Here is a 21827-nt window from a genome sequence, read left to right as displayed (position 1 = left end):
ACAGGTGGCTGTCCAGCTGCCTCTTGAATGCCTCCAGTGTTGGAGAGTCCACCACCTCCCTAGTAATTGGGTTCCATTGTTGTACTGCTCTAATGGTTAGGACATTTTTCCTGAAGTTCAGCCAAAATCTGGCTTCCTGTAACTTGAGCCTATTATTCTGTGTCCTGCACTCTGGGATGATCGAGATCCTGATCCTTCTCTGTGTGACAACCTTTCAAGTACTTGAAGAGTGCTATCATATCCCCCCTAAGTCTTCTTAAGGATAAACATCTTTTTGAAGATAGGGACATTAGTCTTCTTCCAGTCGTCCGGCACTTCACCATTCTCCATGATTTCGCAAAGATAATAGACAGTGGTTCTGAGATTTCTTCAGCCAGTTCCTTCATTACTCTAGGATACAATGCTACTACTACTACTACTACTAATAATAATACTAATAAGGAACTGATTCATGTATAGTTTCATTATTCATGCACAAAGGCCCTTAGGATTTGATGTTTATGAAATAATTTAGCCTTTTGATAAAGATGTGCCTTCTCTCAACCTTTTATGGCTAAGGGCATCCCATATAAGACTATTTGACTGGCTCAGGTTATTTTTGGACCATCTGAATACACACACCCCTCTCTCATCTACAAATTGGGCCTGGGAAGGCTGGTTTGGAAACAGAGATGATTCTGGTGATTATTAGCTTAATTCAGAGGCAATCATCATTTGTCAAGTTAGGCCCCATTGAGTTCAACGAAATTTAAGTTAGACTTGACTAAATTTTATCCAACCCTTTTGTAAACGGAAAGCCAAGATAATGGCTTTAAAATTATTTATTTATTAATTATTTGATTTATATCCCACCCTTCCTCCCAGCAGGAGCCCAGGACAGCAAATAAAAGCACTAAAATCACTTTAAAACATCACAAAAACAGACTTTAAAATACATTAAAAGAAAACATCTTTAAAAACATATATTTTTAAAGCTTTCAAGACATCTTTAAAAAAAAAGGTTAAAAATTTCAAAACAAAAGGTTTAGAGACATTAAAAAGCAATTCCAACACAGACGCAGACTGGGATAAGGTCTCAACTTCAAAGGCTTGTTGAAAGAGGAAGGTCTTCAATAGGTGCTGAAAATGTAACAGAGATGGCACCTATCTAATATTTAAGGGGAGGGAATTCCACAGGGTAGGTGCCGCCACACTAAAGGTCCATTTCCTATGTTGTGTGCAACGGGCCTCCTGATAAGATGGTATCTGCAGGAAGCCCTCAGCTGAAGAGCATAGTGATCTACTGGGTATATAAGGGATAAGATGGTCTTTCCGGTATCCTGGTCCTAAGCTGTATAGGGCTTTGTACACCTAAACTAGAACTTTGAACTTAGTACTGTAGCTAATAGGTAGCCAGTGCAATTCTTTCAGCAATGGGGTGACATGTTGTAAGCAGTCTCGCTGCTGCAGTTTGTACCAGCTGCAGCTTCTGGACCAACCTCAAGGGCAGCTCTACATAGAGCGCATTACAGTAATTGAGCCTAGAGGTTACCAGTGTGTGGACAACAGTGGTCAGGCTATCCCGGTCCAGAAATGGCCGCAGCTGTCTTGCCAGCCAAAGCTGGTAAATAAAGGTAAATAGCCACTGTGGTCACCTGGGCCTCTAGTGACAAATATGGATCTAGGAGCACCTCCAGACCATGGACCTGCTCTTTCAGAGGGAGTACAACCCCATACAAAGCAGGCAACTATGCAATATGCATATAATGTGCTGAAATCATTTACATATGCTTAGATTTGCTTAGAAGATGCTTAAGATTTATTGAAATAGTCTATAAACTCTGCTTTATGAATAAGAGCCAAATAGTAAAACAGGAGTAGTTTGAAATTACCCCCCTTTTTTCTCTGTCTCCTGACTACAGCTGTAATTTTTCTGAAAACCAAGTGGAATAGCAAAACATTACTTTCTCATGAGTAAGGTACAAGATAGGTCTGGGCAGACAGCCAATGTGTCATGTAAACCATCAATATAAAGTGAGAGGAAATCCTTTTATGGTGAGGTTAAGCAGACTAGTTGAGAAAGAAAGACTCACCAGGAGCATCTGATGAGAGTCTGATGAGAAGTAGCAAGAAGCAGATAAGACCATGGGAACATGCCTTTCATTTGAAAATAAAAAGGGCAGATTTTATAGCACTCAGGGCCCCTTAGCTCTGCTAGAGTGGAGGGTCAAAGAAAGCAAGAGAGAACAATCCATCTATTCCATCCATGACATCTGATGGGTGATGTATCACGACATGTATACCTATGTACTTTGTACTTTGGCTCTGTGATATGACTTAGAGGTTAATTCAGTCCTTCAACTATTGTAACTTGTTTTAACTAAGATGTGCCTTCAGAGTCTTACAGTTTGATGTCCAGTAGTTTCTTTTATGCTGATACATACATCTATATTTTTCTGTTTTCTGTTTCTGCAATGATGGCTAAGGCCACCTAGAATGCATTTTATTAGTTGCAGTGTGCAAGATATGAATAAATAACATGTATTCTAAAGACTGTTCTGATGTCTGAAGTCTGACTCCCAAATAGAAAATTTCTGGTATCTCTGAAGACTGAAGAATTCTTGAGTGGGGTCTCCTCTATTTTCTGCCTACACTAGATGACTGCTGTTGATAACCTGTGAGCTTAGGTGACCTAATGTTAGACATACAAGGACTTTATGTAGACACAGAGGAAGGGAGAAAGCAAGAATCCTTGACCCTATGCATGCATTGGCAAGGGGACTAGTCTTGCTGGTAACAATGTGACCTTAGAGGCTCCTCATTATATATTTGGACAGTCATTTGGCTACTATGCTTATATATTGACAAATAAGCTTTTGGTGTTCTTTATGACTTCTCCTCTGGTTTGGAGCCTGTCTGCTGTCACCCTAGGGACATAGGGACATTTCTGCCATTCCAATATCATTGAGCAGTTGCTTATGAGTACATGTCTCTGATGAAGTTGTCTTGTGGGGATGTTCCCAGCAACAGGATTGTAAGTACCTTCTCCATTACCTCTGATCTCATCTTCCTCACCATTCCCTACAGTAAAATAATCCACACAGTTCTGATGATGCCTTCAAAAAGCACTTGGCACAATAAATTTTTCACTAGTCTGGCTGCCTCTTCTCCATTGTCTTCTGCATACCTAAGTCAGCCATGCGAGATGTATGCAACCTGTTAACTGTGATTTACTGGTTTAAACTTGGACTATGCCACTCTGATACTTACAGCAATCCCAGTGTATCCCCTTAGTGACGATTTGCAGCTAGTTGTTGAGCCAGGGTGGGGCAGCACTGCAGCACAGAAAAGACAGGCAAGGGTCATACCTACAATAGCCAGCTTGCTGGGTCTTCTCCACTTGCTAGCACTATGGCTTAATTGGTCTGGGTTTTGTTTCTTCTGAGCAATCTGATTAATCGCTCTCAACAGATGAGAAAGCAATAGGAAATAAAATGTTCTTTGAGGTGGCATTGTTCAGCAGTATCACAACTGCCTTGCATGCAGGAAGTCCCAGGTTCAATCCCTGGAGAGCCACTGCCAGTCAGTGTAGATTAGGGTGGGGGACTAGATCAGGCTGTCAGGCTGGATCCGTATCTTCCCCAACCTGGTGGGCCAACTTTGATGCCACAAGGATGTCAGGTGACCTGCTTTCCTTTGTCCACGTGATTTGAAATTGTGGGCAAAGGCACAATGAAAGAGCCAATAATCAGCTGATAGTTGACAACTGCAAAGCCCAGGGCCTTTGCAAGCACCATTGTGATAGTAAGTTCCACTGCATTCAGTAGGGATTATTCCTTAGTAAGTATGTTTTATAGTACTTTTACAGAGCAATCCTATACACTGGGGGTAGAGGTGGGCAATATGCTTAGTTCAACTTAGTTCTGGAGTAATCCATGCCCTGTTTCAAATGTGTGCTCAACCAGGAAGTTAGGGGGGGAAATGGAAATGGACTGCCTTCAAGTTAATCCCGACTTATGGTGACCCTATGAATAGAGTTTTCACGGTAAGCGGTATTCAGAGGGGGTTTACCATTGCCTTCCTCTGAGGCTGAGAGGCAGTGACTGGGCCAAGTTCACCTAGTGAGCTTCATGGCTGTGTGGGGATTTGAACCCTGGTCTCCTAGGTTGTAGCCCAACACTCTAACCACGAACACAACCAAAAAAATGCAAAAATGGTATACAAAGGGCAGATGTGTCCAGGTTATCTTGCATTCTGCTGATATAGTGGGGCTTTTACTGAATTGTATGGCCCTTCAGTCATAAGTCATAAAATTGCACCATAAGTTACCCAGTTTCTAAAAGGCCTGTTTGGGCTGAAAACATTTTTTTTAATTATAAATGTCATTTCAAAATGTTTAAGATGGCTGAGAGCATGCAATAGCCTTCTATTCCAATGTTATGGTGATGTGATTTGACAAGGGACTGTTTGTTCTTTATTGTATTACCAGTGCATGTACACCCTTTTTCAGTTTTTTTCCAGAGCTTTTAGTAATTTAGATGCACACACCCATATCAAATTGACAATTCAGTGGCATGACCAATCCGTTTCCATGGAGTCCTACAGCTGTCACACTTTATTTTGGAAAACTTAAGCTTTAAAAGAATACAGACCACCATCTCCAAACACATCTGTCTCTTTTTCCCTAGCTTGTCAATGAAACCTAGCACCAACCATATATTGTAATTTTCAGACTGCATTCAGCAGTTCTCTTTGCTGGCTATCAGTCTTCATATGGTAGGTAGCAAAGCAAGAGCTCCAATATTAGGTACAAAGAAGTGGGACCTAAAACAAAATGTTGCAGTGTACAATGCTCTAGGATGCTATCCACCCATCCATGACCTTCTCAAGGATATTCCGTTCCATTTTCAACCTCCACAAGCAGTCAGTCAGCATACTATGGCTACTGTGCATGCTAAATCTTCTTTGGGCTACTTTCAGGGATTTTTCCCTTTAGATTCCTCCTCCTCCCCCCAGAAGATTTTTGTACTTCTGCAATCTTCAGGGTTTCCTAAGCATGCTGATAACTCCCTCTGGTGAATAGGTGTTGTTGTTTTGACTATCTAAGGACCAGCACTTAGATGACTGAGATCATGACAAGTATATCAAATAGAGCCCTGTAGCAAAATTGTGCACAGGCATTATGTGTGTGTGTGTGTATCCTTCAGAATGATGCCAGCTGGCAAGAGAACAAAGGGTCAGGTGGGTACCTTTATATCTGCATGCCTCTACTCTTCTTTCCCTCCACTCCATTCTATCCCCCCACCCATCTGGTTTTCAGTTCTTCCCCTCTCAACAGTGAGTCAGAATTCTATTGATCACTCTGCATACTCTGCTCTTGGTGGTCTATTTTTTGGGGTGTGTGTGTGTCCCTGTAGGGTTTTTCCTTAAGATTATTTTGTACTTTGGCAAACCTTGGGGTTACCCTGATTCTGCTGATGCCTCTTTCTTTGTGTGTGTGTGGTACCACTTTTGTTTATGTAAGGGCTGGCACTCAAATAATTGAATTGGAATCAGAGTACAGGAAAATGTGATATTATAATGATTAGGTAGATACAACGGTGTATAGGTAAATGTTTAATGTTTTGTGTGTTGATGACAACAGTAGTGGATTTTCATATATGTTGACATTATGGGTAGACTGGAGCTCAGGTTAAAGGGAATGGCCATGCCAACTTGATTCCACTTCCCCAGACTGGCCAAATGCAGAGATTCAGGAACCCTACTTGAAGCCAAGTTATGCTCCCCAACTTTCCCTTCTCTTTTTTTGGATGGAAGGACTGGTGTGAGGCTCCAGGGGTTTTGGGATGCAGAGAGAACTGAAGCAAGCAAGTGGTGCATTCCTCCTGCTTCTCCCAAGCATGTAGTTCTAGGAAAACCATTAGAGTAGTAGATTTTTAGATGTGGAGGGTCATGGGGGTCATTTAGTCCAACACTCAGTGCAATGTCAGTGCAATGGAAACTTGCAATGGCAGCATCCCTAATAGATGGCAAGTCCAAGGTCTGCTCTGCATAAATAAAGCAGAGTCCATCCCCTTGGATTTTTGTGAATACACTTTGTCACTGAATGTGTCACCAGTAGGGTTGCCAGGTCTCTGGTTTTCACGCAGAGAGTCTGGTCTCCAGATGAGTCACCCAAATCTCCAGATACTTAGCTTTCATTTTTTTAAAAATTAAGTTTCTAGGTGGTCTGATTAAAGAGATATACACCAAAATGTCAGCCGCCCCTGTGACAATCCCACCTTTGGCTCCACCTGTCAGGTTCCCACCTGCTTGTGGCTACCACCTTTCACTAGGCACCACCTCAGGACACCACCAGTCAGGATTGTCGTTCTTATTTTTTCTCACTCCGCTCTAGCACAGATCTCACAAGATCCCACTGCTAGGCAGCACCACCAGCCACTCCCTGTAAACAATACTGCTAGAGACTTCACCTTAGTCTCCCTATGGTTTGTTACTTTGTGTCTGGGTGCCTTTGCTGTCCACAACCCCCCTGTATCTTTGTCTATAAAGCATACAATCCTGGGTTGCTCTGAATACTTGACAATGTTACAATTTCTTCCTTCACCGCTGCCACCATTAGATACAGTTTCCCTTCAGCCTTGGTAATTACCCTGCCCTCCCTTCTGGTCTGTATATCCCCAGACAAGGATCAGGCTTTTGGTAAACCAATAAAAGTATTTATTTGATAACACTAGGAAATAACAAGATTATTTTAGGAACGTTTAACAAGCGTATGGTTTCATATAGTGTCACACTTATGTTTCCAGTTATATATATTCTGTCCAAATATCAGCCTAATAGAATCCAAACCTCCCTCAAGAACTCTGTCCACTCAATCCCAACAGCCTCCCACTTCAACTCCAATCACTCTCCTCTCAGCTCCCCCCAACAACCTCCGCAACTCTACTGTCATCCTCTCATTTATACCTTCAGCCATTCAAACACTCAGCCAATCATCATCCAACATTCTCCTGCATTCTAGCCCATGTACTCCCCCCTCTTACTCAATTCACTTACCATATATCCCTATATAAACCTGCACTTACCATATTTACAGTTTTTAACATATAAGGACATCATACCCCCCCATTACAACTTCTGTTAGTACTGGGTGCTCTAATCCCAGAGCTTGGAAAAGTTACTTTTTTTGAACTACAACTCCCATCAGCCCCAGCCAGCATGGCCACTGGATTGGGCTGATGGGAGTTGTAGTTCAAAAAAGTAACTTTTCCAAGCTCTGTCTAATCCCCACCCTTCCAGATTTTTAGCCAATAAGTGAAGTCAGGATTGTGATTGACAAGGGATTTGCTGATCTCCAGGCAATAGCTAAACCCCACTGCAAGTTCTGAAAACAGTTTCCTTTTCCTGCTTGTCTGCACATCAGGAATTCAGTAAATTTATTGCTTTCAGCAGCATAAGAGTATTTTCTCTGTGCAAGAGAAATGAATACATGGGGCCTCGCTTCTGAGTAAACATGCATAGGATTGCACTAGAACAGAAGGTCACAGCAGGAAACAATGCACAGTAAACAATTTCAATTATGATTATAATAACTGTACATGGAGTTTTTTTAATTACTTGCAAAAATAGCAAATTATATATTTTATTTTTCAAAAAAAATTTGAACAGAAATTTTAAATAGTGTACATGCTGCATGCAGCTTATGATGCCATTACAATTTCAAACAAGTTTAAATTTTCCTGGGCTGTTGAAGAAGGCAGTTTATTTGTCTTATTTATAACTTTTTTGAAAATCTTCCCAATATGAAACTTTAACCCTATACTCACTTTTCTGGGACTAAAGCTGCAATGCTAATTCCACACACCTGAGAGTAAACCCTATTGAATTCAGCAGGACTTACTTTTAAGTAGACTTGGTTAGGATTGTGCTATAGATCAGTGAGACTTGTGAGTGAACATAGCAAAGGATTCTTTTGTAAATCTTTCTCTCCCCCTCCAATCCTTTTTAAAAGCAATTAGGCAGGGCTTACTTAGGTGTCACTTTTATATGGCAGGAAACGAATACTGACTTTAAAAAAATATTCTGCAATGACCAACAGGTTGTGACAATAAACTATTATATGGGATGTATCTCCAGTGTATGTGTATATGAAATATTTCCAACATCCTTGTGAGGGAGGGTTGGAGACCAAGGCAGCTCACAACAAGAAATAAATCCTTTTAAAATGCAATAACCATAAGCAAGTATAAAACAGTTGCAAAACAACTTAAAGTGGCATGATTCTGAATTTGGGTTGGGTAAGTGAAGTTCCTCATCACTAAATTGCAGTCCTGCACACAATTCCCTGTTTGAGTAAGCCCCACTGAATACATTGGGACTTGCTTCTGAGTAAACATGCATAGGATTGCACTATAAATATATTTACAGGTTGTGTAAATAATAAACATCTTTGACGGTTATGCTTATATAAATATTTCTCCATGCTGAATCTCTATACATATCTGATTTCACACTATGGTTGTACATTATTATTTCCTCTACATTTTAAGTGTACCTCTTCTTCCTTGAGGTGGTCATGGTCCCCTCTGTTGTTTTCACCCTGAGGAGCAGATTAGGCTGAGAGATGGTGAGTAGCCCACAGTCACCAAGTAAATATTATAGCTGATTTCCAATTTAAAATTTAATTTAAATGATTTATATGAAGGTAAACTTTATGAAGTAATGCAGATCTGCATAATACATTTAAAGCACACCCGACTCCCCCAAAGAATCCTGGGAAGTGTAGTTTCCCCCTTCACAATAATAGTTCCCACTGCTCTTATCAAACTACAGTTCCCATGATTCTGTAGTGGGATTCATGTGCATCAAATGTATGTTGTGTGTGTTATGTGCCTCGATTATGACTTGTGGCGACCCTATGAATCAATGGCCTCCAATAGGATTTGTCATGAGCTACTCTGTTGAGATCTTGTAAGTTCAGGTCTGTGTCTTCTTTGATGGAATCGATCCATCTCTTGTTTGGTCTTCCTTTTTCCTACTCCCTTCTGTTTTTCCCAGCATTATTGTCTTTTCTAGTGAATCATGAATGATTCTGACTTTAGTGTTCAGTGATGCACCTTTGCATTTGATGACCTTTTCTAGGTCTGTCATAGCTACCCTCCCCAGTTATAGCCTTTTTCTAATTTCTTGACTATTGTCTCCATTTTGATTAATGACTGTGCCAAAGTATTGATAATCCTTGACCAGTTCAATATCCTCATTGTCGACTTTAAAGTTACATAAGTCTTCTGTTAGTACTTTAGTCTTTTTGATGTTCAGCTGTAGTCCTGCTTTTGTGCTTTCCTCTTTAACTTTCATCAGCATTCATTTCAAATCAGTACTAATTTCTGCTATTAGAATGGTATCGTCTGAATATTTTAAATTATTGATATTTGTCCCTCCAGTTTTCACATCTCCTTCAGCTTGGTCCAATCCCACTTTCCGTATGACATGTTCTGTGTATAGATTAAACAAACAGAGTGATAAAATACACTCCTGTCTCACACCCTTTCCAATGGGGAACCAATCGGCTTCTCCATGTTATGTCCTTACAGTAACTTCTTGTCCAGAGCATAGGTTGCACATCAGGACAATCAGATGCTGTGGCACCCCCATTTCTTTTAAGGCATTCCATAGTTTTTCATGATCCACACAATCAAAGGCTTTATTATAATCTATAAAGCACAGGGTGATTTTCTTCTGAAATTCCTTAGTCCGTTCCATTATCCAACGTACGTTTGCAATATGATCTCTGGTACCTCTTCACTTTCTAAATCCAGCTTGGACATCTGGCATTTCTCGCTCCATATCTAGTAACAGTCTTTGTTGTAGAATCTTGAGTATTACTTTACTTGCATGGGATATTAAGGCAATAGTTCGATAATTACTGCATTCCCTGGGATCCTGTTTCTTTGGAATTGGGATATATATTGAACTCTTCCAGTGTATGGGCTATTATTTTCTTTTCCATATTTGTAGACAATTTTTTTGTCAAAATATGGACAGATTCAGTCTCAGTAACCTGTAGCAACTCTATTGGTATGCCATCTATTCCTGGTGATTGTTTCTTCCAAGTATTTTAAGAGCAGCTTCCACCTCAGATTCTAAGGATGGTGGACAGATTAAGATGGACTAATGGAATCCATTGGATTCCTGAATGCCTTGGGAGAGTTCCCAGTAGATAGAGCAGGTGACCCTGTTGAAGCCCTTGTTACGCTGTGGAACAGTGAGGCACATCGGGTTCTTGTCAGTTGCCTCCGAGCGCCCTCTCTGGCATTGTGGAGCCCGGTTTGCACCTTGGTACACCAGTGAGCTAAGGGCAATAAAACAGGTTGGATGACAGCTAGAGCACAAGTGGTGAAAGATGTGCTGTGAGGCTGATCGGGCATGAGTAAAACATCATAACTGTGCCTACTGTGTGGCAGTGAGGGGGGCGAAGAAGGCCCATTTCTGTGCCTCCATCATATCCTCAAGTAGCCTTCTGGTGCAGCTTTTCCGTATTGTCAGGGGTCTGTTGACATCAACTCCAGGAAATGGAGTTTTAGATCCTTTGGAGGCCCACTGTGAATTGTTTGCAAGGCACTTTGAGGGTAAATTTTCTCACCTCCGTAGCAGTCTTGATGCCCCATCTACATCTACTGTAGTCCCCAATGAGGTGTCCAGTGCGACGTGTGTGGCAACGTCTTGGGAACGGTTTCAGTTGATGCGGCCTGATGACGTAGACAAAGTGCTTGCATTGATGTGGCCAGCAATGTGTCCTCTAGACCCTTGCCCTTCTTGGCTTATTAAAGCTTGCTGAGGGGGTTTGACTGAGTGGATGCAGAGTGTGGTCAATGCATCATTGCAGGAGCGAGTGGTTCCAGCTGCTGTGAGAGAGGCGATGATCCGACCTCTCCTGAAAAAAGTCCACTTTGGGCTTTACTCTGATTTTTGATATTACCAGTTTGTGATCTGTACCACAGTCTGATCCTGGTCTTGTTTTCACAAAAAGTATGGAACTTCTCCATCTTCTGCTACCAATTATATAATAAATTTGATTCCTATATTGACCATTTGGTGATGTCCACCTGTACAGTCATCATTTTAGTTGCTCAAAAAAAGTGTTTGCTAGAAACAAATTATTGGCTTTTCAGAATTCAGTAAGTCTTTCCCTGTCCAGTTCAGAGCGGGAACCACGAGTCGGAGATGAGGGTGCAAGGAACTCTTTCTTTATTAACGTAATGGATACATCAAAGGCTGAGTGCCTCATAGAAAAGACCCTATGCTAACTCACTATAAGTCCCTAACTGCCCTCTAGACATGCTCTGCAACGTGTGATGAAAGTTGACTCAAAGCCCCATGCACAGCAAGGCAGTCTTAAATAGGAGAGGTCTTGGAGCATAACCTCTCACTCCTTCGCACGCATGCCCACTGCCCTGTCTGCTTCTCCCTACGTCGTGAGCGTGGTGAAGGGGAGCGAGTCTCCACGGGCTCATCTGACAGAACAGGGTCCTCATCTGCAGGCAGGGAAGCAGAGGGCTGGGAAGCGTCAGGCATCTCTAGGTTACTGCTTGGCACAGGAGAAGTTACTGCTCTTTCGGAATCCTCCCCTAACGGCTCCGTGGGGTGCTTCTTTGTTTGCTGTTTGAGCATAGACTTGGATAATAGGTTTCCCATATAGTCTCATTGATATCACTCATTCAGACCTAGTGTTATCGCTCCTAATTACTTTTGCTTCATCACTTCTCACTATGAAATCAACCCCATTTCTTCTTAATTTCTCATTTCCTGCATAAAATATTTTGAAATTGCCTGAATGAAAATGTCCCATTCCCATCCATTTTAATTTACTCACGCCAAGTATTGTAATGTTGAAACGTTCCATTTCTTGTTTGACAATTTCTAACTTTCCTTGGTTCATGCTTCTCACATTCCATGTTCCTATTGTGTACATCGTACAACTTTGGACTCTCCTTTTGCATCTGTGCGCATCAGCCTCTGGCCTTCCTTTCGGCTTTGACCCAGTTGCATCATTAGTCACAGCACTGCTCGTACTAGTCCGTTGTTCTTCCCCAGTAGCTCGCTGAGTGCCATCTGACATGGGGGTCTCATGTTCTAGCTCTAGCTTGTGTTGCATTTGGATACTCTCTTCACAGGGTTTTCATGGTAAGAGGTTTTCAGAACAATTTTAAAACATACTTTTTTAAACGGGAAGGACTATAGCACAGTGGTACAGCACATACTTTGCTCCGGCTGCATGTTTTGCAAAAGGTCCCAGGTTTAATACACAGTATCTGTTTGAAAACCTGGAGAGCCATAGCCACTGTTCCTAAGAGTGCTGTTGTATGCATACTTTCATAGGAGTAAGCTCCATTAAACAGGAATGGGAGTAGGACTGTTCTGTTAGTGCCATAGTATGTTTAAGAGTTTTACTGTGGTAATACACTTAACACTGGATATCCTTGGTTTGGCAGAGAAAGGGTAAGACAGTTACACAGTGGTAGTCACAGGGTGCTGAAAGTTGCTAGGAGACGCCCTGTTCCCCTCACAGACCTTCAATCAGAGCAACTGACTGTTAAACCCCTCTGGCCACTGGAACTCTCTCAGTGGAATAGGAGTCTCCTCAGCACCCTTCACAAACTACACTTCCCAGGATTCTCTGAGGGAAGCCGTGACTGTCTCAAGTAAAATCAAAGTCTGGTGTGGGTGTGGCCCCTTGATTAGCCAAGCCCAGCAGCTGTGAGTCTGGCTTTTAGAACACTGGCAGTTGGTTCTTACTGAGCACGCCCAACATTATCATTGAGTTCAAGCCAAAATTTCTTAAATTAATTAAAAATCAGCCAGACATTTTTTTCACTTTTAAACTGCAGATGATGAAGGTCAGCGTATGGGGCAAGGTCAGTAACAGGATTACAGGTACTCTGTGACCATGGCTGATTTTTAATGAATTTCAACAGATTATGAGAACTCAGAGAGAAAAAAGTCAAAAAGGGCTCTGGGTTCCCCCCCCCGACTTTGAACTCTTGATTCTTTCTGACTGTTTTGTTTATCGCCATGAAAATTGAGAGGGTTGTTAAGCGAGCGTTTCTGAGTTCAGGACTATAAGTTTTGTAAGGTTTTGTTTTGAAATGAGCTTATGGGAAGCATCAGAATGGGAAGGGGAGTATTTTCAATTTAACATTGCGGAATGTGAAAAATCCATGCTGGCTATAGTATACAGCCACTATTGTGGCTGTATAATTTCTCTTCTCTCTGCTGGTCCTGTCCAATTAGAACTGTTTTCTCAGTTCTAATTAGTGTTCTCACTGGAGAAGAAAGAGAACCGTTTTAACTGGTCTCTCAGTCTCTTTTTTCTGCTGGCAATGTCCATTTCTGATTCTGTGGCCAATTATAATGGCAGAGAGCCTAAGAAAACTGCTAGCAAGAGTTAAGAAAAGCTGGTGGCTATTATAATTTATGTTTGTGCAATGAAGGTAGAAGAGAGACCCTTTAGGGCATTTTGATAGGTCTCTATGAGCACACTGTTGCCTTTAGGCTCTGCAGAGGACCCTGGGCCTGTAGTGTACGTGAGTCAGTGTGGTGTAGTGGTTAGAGTGCTGGACTGGGGAAATCCAGGTTCTAGTCCCTGCTCCCTAGTCGTCCTGCTAGCAGGAGTCACTGCAAGGTTTCCCACTAGTGGAACATGGCTTCCGCCCTCCTCTTGCACCTCCCCCAAATCAGCCCCTCAACACACAGGGGGAGGGGAAGGGAGATCGCTCCATCAGGCAAGCAGAAATATGTGCGCTGACAGAGCAATCTCATTAGTGCTATATGGAATTGAAATAACGATATCGTCATTCTTTTATCTTTACTTTTTAAACCTGTATTTTTTACTCAAGTTTGGTGACCGCCTAGTTCACCTATATGGACGGGCTGCCCTTGCTTTTACTATTTTGAAATTGTGCAGTCCAATTCAGCATTCTACTACCTATTCTTTTGCATATGTAGTATACAAAAGGCCCTAGTATCAAAATGCACCTACACAACAGTTATTTGGAAAGGCCAGCAAACATGTATTGTCCACAAGGACAGCACTTTGGATTAGTTTGTAGAGTCCTTAGTTTGTCAAGAGAAGAGACAGCAATTGGGGGGAGGTATGGGGAGGGAAAGGGAGGGGAGGGGGAAGATTGATTTGCCATCCTACAAAAGTGAGTCGTTGTCTGGCTCCTATCAAATTTTTCTTTTTACAGAAAAAGCTTAGAGCAATATCTGCTTCTTAAAGCTCTTTTGTCTGAATCAGATGTCTGGCCCCTTTGAAGCTTGTTTCTCATCAGTTCCAGTACTTGAGACTTCCCACTAGAATGTTGTTTCACCATCTTGTACACAGTTGATGACATTGTATGTCATAAGGTCTGAGACAACTTATGTGATGGGCCAACATGGTTGACTCTCAAGAAGTTCCAAATACCCAGACCCTGACATATTTCGCAGAAAGGTTTCCCAGAGAAGATGGTACCATTTATTGAAAACTCAAAATTTGATTTTGTTTTGGGACACTAATTATAATGCTGTGACATGTTTAGTTTGCAAAGTGCCTTACTGCCATGCTATCCTGACTGCTGAGGAATGATCAACATGAGAAGAAAATGTGACTGGGGAGTCATAGCAGTCTGTGATTACAGATAGGTTGCACAGATGAGTCACAACATGGTGCATGTATCTTTTATACTATTCCAGAGGGTTCCCACATGGTGGTGCGTGGACCATCAGTGGTCCATGAACTTCATTCCGGTGGTCCACAGCATGTCTGTAAAAATACAGTTTATACAGCATCTAGCACAGCACATTACAGTAGTTATAACAGGCAGAAAAATTAAGTGGTCAGCCAAAACTGTCAGCAATATTATTATTATTTATTTGAGGGAACTGTAGACTTGAGAAGAATTAGGCAAAAGCTCTGCAGTTATATCCATACTTTCTTTTCTGAGGGCAGTGCATTGCTTCTTGCTAAATGGTAAGTTTTACTGTGCAGCTATGTTGAGAAGGGAGAGGCTGTGAGCTGATTTCAGAGTGCAAATTAATGACCAGTGTCTGGTCTGAATGAGTGGGTGTGGGGTGGATACTGGACTGAGAGAATCTTCCTCCTGTTTTTGCCTTTCTCTGCTTGCTTCACAACTCCCTTGGCTTGCCTGATCCCTTTTTGCACTTAACTCTGCTGCATGCAGGAGAGTGAAGAGCACTCCCTCCGAAGTTTGAAGAAAGAAGTGTTTCAGAAGAGAGGTGTTGTGGCAAAAGAATCAATAAACAGAGCTGGGTATTTATTGAAACCAGTTGTGTTCCTTCCTCCTCCTTCTCCAGCCCCTCCCTAGGCCTTTTTCAGAGCTGACCATTTGTGGAACAGGAAACGTCAGAGCTTGAAGCTGCTGCAGCCCGACTCAGTGGAATTATTTCCTTTCAGGCTGTCCCGTTATCTTTTAGCTGGCAGGACGTCCCCTCCCCTCCCTGCTGTGAAACCCCTCTCTCTGCCTCTCCCCCCTCACACACGCATACACTTTACTGCCAAAAAAGTCCATCCTCCGCCCCCTCCTCAGCTAACTTCCTTCCAGCATTTCCTGAGCTGGATAATCCCAGGATTTGTAAAAACAGGGGAAAGGGGAGAGTGAGAGCGAGTGCATTAATATAAGGAACCCATTCCTTGTTCTAACGTTGTTCGATGGCTGGAGAAAAAAAGAGCCATTTAAAAAGTAGTGGTTCATAGTCTTGCTTGGTTATTTCTCCCCGTCACTTTGTTTTTCCCCTCCTTTCTCTCTCTTTACAAGTTCATGGAAGAAATGAGTGTCTGATCTCTACTGCCTAAAGGACCCAGCAAGATCCAGCTTGATATAATTTGATTGCCAGCTTCATTTGGCTTTCGAGGTTCCTGGGACCTGACAGTGAGGAAGTGAGAACTTCAGTGAACATCTGCTCTCGTCACCAGTTTTGTTGGAGGCACTGGTTCACCATCCATCTCCCTCTTAGGAGAACCTTCTGAACTTGGGCTATGATCTCTCCGCTGCTGCCTGTTGGAGATCTCCTTATTGTCCTGACCTCTCCCTTCTGCGACAGAAGCAGCCACAGCAGCTCAACATCTGGTGCGGATTAATGTTGATACATCCAGCTGGAAGTTCTTCTGGACTTTCGATGTTGCTGACCGGAAACAAGACACAGGCCACGAGGGTCTGAGGGAAAGGGGGAGTTTGCCCTTGTCTGGTGCAAAACGAGGGGGGTGGGGGGGAAAGGAAGGAGGGGGGCAAACGCTCTTTTTGGAACCAACTCATGAAGAACAAGGGAGGAAAGCCGAAACTCAAGAGGAAAGGAGCCACAAACGTCTTTGGCTGTGATCTGACAGAATATCTGGAGAGCACTGGACAAGATGGTAATTTTTTTAAAAAATTGGCTGTATTCTTACTTGGTCTAGAGATGGGTTTATTGTGGTCTCTTTTGCCTGGGTGGATTAATTGTCTATATAGCACTAAAACATGGAATTATTACTTTATTGGATGTGGAGAGAATCTTGGTACCTTGTTCCATCAGTGACCAACCAGCAACATCCTTAGTTCAGTGAAATACTTTGCTGTGTGTGAAAGAGGAAGGTTATATATTTACTATCAAGTTTTTAGCTACATAGAGAAGGGATTCCAAATTATCCAAAGGTGGGGGTGAGTGGGCAGGAGACTTCAAGATTGCTACTTAGGACTCGGTCCTTTTTGGTCTCGCAGGTTTCTTCCCCCCACCCCAAGATGCCTTGAAATCAATGGTAATGGAAGGTAATCAGCACCAGTTCTCAGAATAAGGTCTGCAAAGAAGAATGTGACTCTTGGGCCCAAGCAAGGATCCCAGAATTTTATTACTTTTAAGACAGGGATATGGGGAAAGGATCAGGTAAATTGGAAGCTGCAGTCAGTATTTCTTGCATTTTTTACTAGGCTTCAATATCTCTTGCCCACGATCAGTTTTCTCAGGCAAGCGTATGATGTGTCAGACTGTGGGAGGTGGCAGTGCCAATTTGGTTTTGAAGTGGATGGTCAGAGATGTAGAGAGAAGCAGAATATTTTGCTTAAAAGTGGGCTGGATGATGAGACATATTGCTGAGTGTTTGGAAGGTAGAAGGATTTTTCTTCTTCTTCTTGGAAACTAATATTTGATGGAAATTGCTCAGGATTTCTCCCCTCCTCGTTGCCATCTGCATCCACATGACATTCCAAGTTTAGATATATTTGGTTTCCTAAAACTCAGACTTTCCGGGCAAGGTGGCTCCTTTAGCAATATTATTAGGGTGTTTATTCAATAATAATGGCTGACAGTCATTACAGATGCCTCAGAAATAAACTAAGGGATTTTGCTGTTAATCAGTGTTGTGAGCTGCCAGAACACATAATGTTGTTCTTGTGTTCCCTCTCTTACACATGCACATGCTTCTGGTTGTTACACAAAGCATGTTTTTTCAGATCAGTCCATCATACTAAGCTTAAGGCATTTGGCAAATGTGTATGGCATCAGTGTTGCTGTGTATATTTCATCCGGTGCCCAAATGCAGCCACCTGTAGGTTACAGGTTTTTTTCATTTGGCTATCCATAGCAATGCTTCAGGCCAATTCATCCAGGACAGGAAAAAATTGAAGGATGAACTGCAGGGAGAGGTCTAACTTTTTCCAGATCAGGCCTCTACAACTTATGAGCAACCAAATCAAACACAGTCTGCTAGCCATCTTCAACATGGCATTATGTGACTTGCTTGCCCACTGCACTCTTCATCTGGGATCTTGATCTATCTCCTGCTATCAGATGTTTGGTTGCGATTAGAGTCAGGCTTCAGGTCCACACCATACATTTAAAGCACATTCAATGTACATTTGAAGCACATGACTTGCCCCAAAGAATAATGGGAACTATAGCTTCTTTGTTTATTAGATTTATATTTTGCCCTTCTTTCCAGTAAGAGCCCAGGATGTTAAGGGTGCTGGGAATCTGTAGCACTGTGAAAGGACAACCACACTTCCCAGAATTCTTGGGGGGAAGTCATGTGCTATAAATCAGCATTAGATGTGTTTTAAATGCATGGTGTGAACCTGCATCTTTTCAGTTGCAGTCCCTGGACTGGAACTCCGTTCCCGGAGAAGCCTAGCTTGCCTTCTCTGGAATGACTTTTCATTGAATTGTAAAGGCCTTGCCAAGCTGTTTGTTTGGTTTGAGTTCTGGCTTCCCTGCTGCTGTGAGGAAGGGTCATAGCTCAGTGGTAGGGCACATGCTTTGCATACAAAAGGTGTCAGGTTCAATCCCTGGTGACTCCAGGTAGGATGGCGGAAAGATTCCTGTCTGAAACTCTGGAGAGCCACTGCTGGTCCATGTACCAGGGTCAGCCAACATGGCAACCTCCAAATATTGTTGGGCTACAGCCATCAAGGCCAATATTCAAGGATGATGGGAGTTGTAATCTGACAACATCTGGAGGACATCATGTTAGGAACCTTTTGTGTGCAGATAACACTAAGCTGGATGGGCCAATGGTGTAGCAGCTTCCTATGTTCCTATGTGAGTAATTTCTAGCTGGCTCTAGTTCTTAGCTTTCTGTTTTTTATTATTTGCTTGGTTATTGTTATAATGCATTTTTTTAAATAGTTGTAAGCTGCCCTTGGGGCTGAACACTGGGAGGAAAATGTCTTAATAAATAAATGTATTGTTTCCTGCATGATGGCTCCTCTGTTTTTGTAGTTTCAGAAGGGCAGCAATTGCAGAAGGTTTACTGAATCCTCTCAAATGGCTGGTGGATCTCAAGGTGTGCAGCCTTCTTCTTGATTCAGTGGAGCCAGGAAAACAGGAACAAGAAGCCAGCTTTTGTTTATTTTGAAAAATACATGTTGGAAGGGGTCCTGTATATCTCTAGTGAGCGCAGACCTTGTCAACAGTTTCTTTTGCCGGATAGTTCAGTCTACCAGTATGGTCTGTTGTGAGGAACAAAAATGGGTAAAAGTGAATTCCTTTTCATGTTTGTTGAATGGCATGTCCCAATTGCCAGCACTGTGTGATCTAGTTATGAAAGACTTGATTGTTACACAGGAGTCATTACAAGGATGTGAGTTAGATCATAGAGTGTAGGTTAAATCTTAAGGATAACAGGCAGCAGAAGAGATGTGGGAGTTTTTTTTCCTTTGTTCTGTGGCAATGCAAGGAGGTGAAAGAATATTAAAGTCAAGTCTGTCTGTAGGTAGCTGTGAGGGCAGACAGACCAAATGTCACTGCCATGAGTCTTCTACATCTTCATATCTCCCTAATTGGAACCCTTGAGTTGCAATTGCGTCATTTATGATGGGCGACCAGCTATCAGGGGGATAACTTTTGTTCAACTCTCCCCACCAATAGGAACCAAGCAATAGTACTGAAAGCAGGAGCTTTCTACCTGTTGTAATTATTCACTTTGCCTCCTCTACAGAGAGGATGAACCTAGTGATGGATCTGGCAACGGCTTATTTGTAAAAAAGAGTTTAGGCTTCCTTTGAGATCTTGTTTCTTCAATAGGTTTGCACACATAATAAGTTACTAGAGCATTTTTACTTCTTATTCAGACTAAAACATTCAGATACGGGCCTCTGTGAAGCAGGGATGGGCGACCTGTGACCCTCCAGATATTGTTGAACTATTATCATCCCTGCATATTGGCCATGCTGGCTACTGCTGCTGGGACTTGGAGCGGTGGTGGTGGTAATTCCATAGTTACGTTAGGTGGTGTGTGAAGAAGTGTTTTCTTTTGCCTATGCTGAATCTTCCACTCAAACAAGCCTCCATCCCTGGTTGCCTTTTGCACTGATCCTTCCAGCTCTCATCATGATTTAGGGAAGGCCACATACTAGTGCCATGGCTGGAAGAGAGATCTTGACTGAAACAGATAACTAGATGTAGTCACAGGAAGTGGTTTGGCAGTTCTGTGCGGCTTTCTTTCCTCTTGGTCATCTCTTAGCAATCGTCCTTGGCTTATATAAAGGGGCAAGGAGGGGGGGGGGAAACTGTGTTGCTAGAATTGCTTGTTTTTGACTGAGATGTCTTGCCTGCTTGCCATTAAAGATCATAAACGTTGCTTTTGCCTCTACTGCAGAGGCTGTTGGGCTTTTCCACAGTGAGCCTCTCTGAGCCAATAGTGTGGCAAAACAAAATACAGGAGGGTTTCTCCTGGCCTGATGATTGACATATGAAGGAAAAGCAAGAAGATCAAGCTTGTGGAGGCTTCCATAACAGTTGAGTGGCATGTTATCATATGAGCTATGGCTCACACCCCTTTAAAGTTATCTGTCTGAATTTGAGCCTCCCATAACAAAAGCATGTTCTGCCTTAGGTGGCACCCAGGCCATCTCTGCATTTCACTTTGTTCATTGTTTCCCCACCTTTCTTTTTTCCTTTCGTGTGCATCCTTGGAGCGTACAGATAATTCTCATGTGATCTCATGGGCCCAATTCAAGGTGTTGGTATTAACCTTTAAAGCCCTACACGGTCTCGGCCCAGTTTATCTGATGGAGCGCCTCCAACGCCACCAATTATGCCGCCCGACAAGATCAGCCACACAGGGCTTTCTCTCAGTCCCACCAACTAAAACAGCTAGGCTGGTGGGAACTAGAGAGAGGGCCTTCTCAGTGGCGGCCCCCACTCTCTGGAACTCCCTCCCATATGATCTTCGGCATGCCCCTTCCCTGAATGTATTCCGCCAGGCCTTGAAGACCTGGCTTTTCAGACAGGCCTTCGGGACTTCCGGGGAGGGTTAATCTTTTTGACTAATTGCCTGCTACTCTGAACTGTCACTGTTTTACTGTTTTATTGTTGTACTGTATTTATTATGATATATTTTTAACTGAAGTGTACGTCGCCTAGAGTGGCCATCGGCCAGATAGGCGACTTATAAATTAAAATTATATTATTATTATTATCTCTTCAGATCAGCGGAGGAGCAGGGAAGGGGCATTTTCCTCCCCATTGCCCTGAAGCCCAGCACTGAGATGGTGAGGAAAATCACATCCTCTCTGCTCTTCAGGTAATGGCTCTGAAGAGGGAGACGACATGATTTTCCACCCCATCACTGGGCTGGGTGCAGAGAATTAAACTTCTTTCCACCCAGCTCTGTACACCAGGATCCATGATGTTACTCACCATTGAGAATGGCCAAGGAAAGCACTCCTTCTTCGTCAAGCAATCTGGTCATTGCCAGCACTTGGGAAACATTGGCATACTCAGGAAACAGGAAGAAGTGCTCCAATGCAAGGACATTGGGACTTTGCAGATTGCTGCAGCCAGCACATTGGCTCAGGGGCTGGAATGCTTTCTTTTGAAGGTGCTGCAGCTCCTGGTAAATTGGGTGAGGGTCTGTTGGGCCAGTAGAAAAGTCTTGGTGGGACAGTTCAGGCCTTTGGGCTGATGGTTCACCACCCGTACTGTAAAACATGTTCTCACAACATGATGCTTTGCCCTGCCTTGTAGCTGCTTCAGGTTGTCAAGTACTTGCTAGTAAGCTTGAATTTGAAGAGTAAAACTGGGGAGTTATGCAGTGACAGAAAGTGCATATGTAACTTATCACACATCAGCTTTTTTTTTTGCACTTCTGGTGCAAATTATGGGCAAGCAGGCTGTTGTGCAGCAGCCGGTACCCAAGCATTTTTCCCATGGAATAATGTTAAACTTTACCCCTTTGCCCATAACGGGAGGAGCGTCAAAAGGAGGCACAACACTTACGTGACATGTGCATCCACTCTCTCTTTTTTTGTAATGTTTGAATCCACCTGAATTCCCAGTGTTTCCCTTACTATTTTAGGGATTTCCTACAGTGACTT

At 42.7% G+C, this 21827-nt stretch overlaps 1 protein-coding gene and 1 long non-coding RNA gene across 3 annotated transcripts in view; both read left to right on the top strand.

Moving 5' to 3' along the window:
* LOC133385961 (uncharacterized) overlaps positions 1 to 16208 on the top strand; it is a 150659-nt gene extending 134451 nt beyond the window's left edge. For both annotated transcript variants that reach the window (XR_009763036.1, XR_009763037.1), the window contains exon 3: positions 15798 to 16208. This is a non-coding gene — a long non-coding RNA (uncharacterized LOC133385961). The remainder of the gene's footprint in view (positions 1 to 15797) is intronic.
* A 61-nt stretch (positions 16209 to 16269) lies between these two features.
* Positions 16270 to 21827, top strand: part of ARHGAP31 (Rho GTPase activating protein 31) — a 123699-nt gene continuing 118141 nt past the window's right edge. The window contains exon 1 of the mRNA XM_061628384.1: positions 16270 to 16393. Within this exon, the coding sequence (XP_061484368.1) occupies positions 16294 to 16393 (100 nt within the window). The 5' untranslated portion in view covers positions 16270 to 16293. The remainder of the gene's footprint in view (positions 16394 to 21827) is intronic.

This window comes from Rhineura floridana, chromosome 5 (assembly GCF_030035675.1).
Source record: "Rhineura floridana isolate rRhiFlo1 chromosome 5, rRhiFlo1.hap2, whole genome shotgun sequence".
Lineage (NCBI taxonomy): Eukaryota > Metazoa > Chordata > Lepidosauria > Squamata > Rhineuridae > Rhineura > Rhineura floridana.
This window is presented reverse-complemented; position numbering and strand designations above follow the sequence as displayed.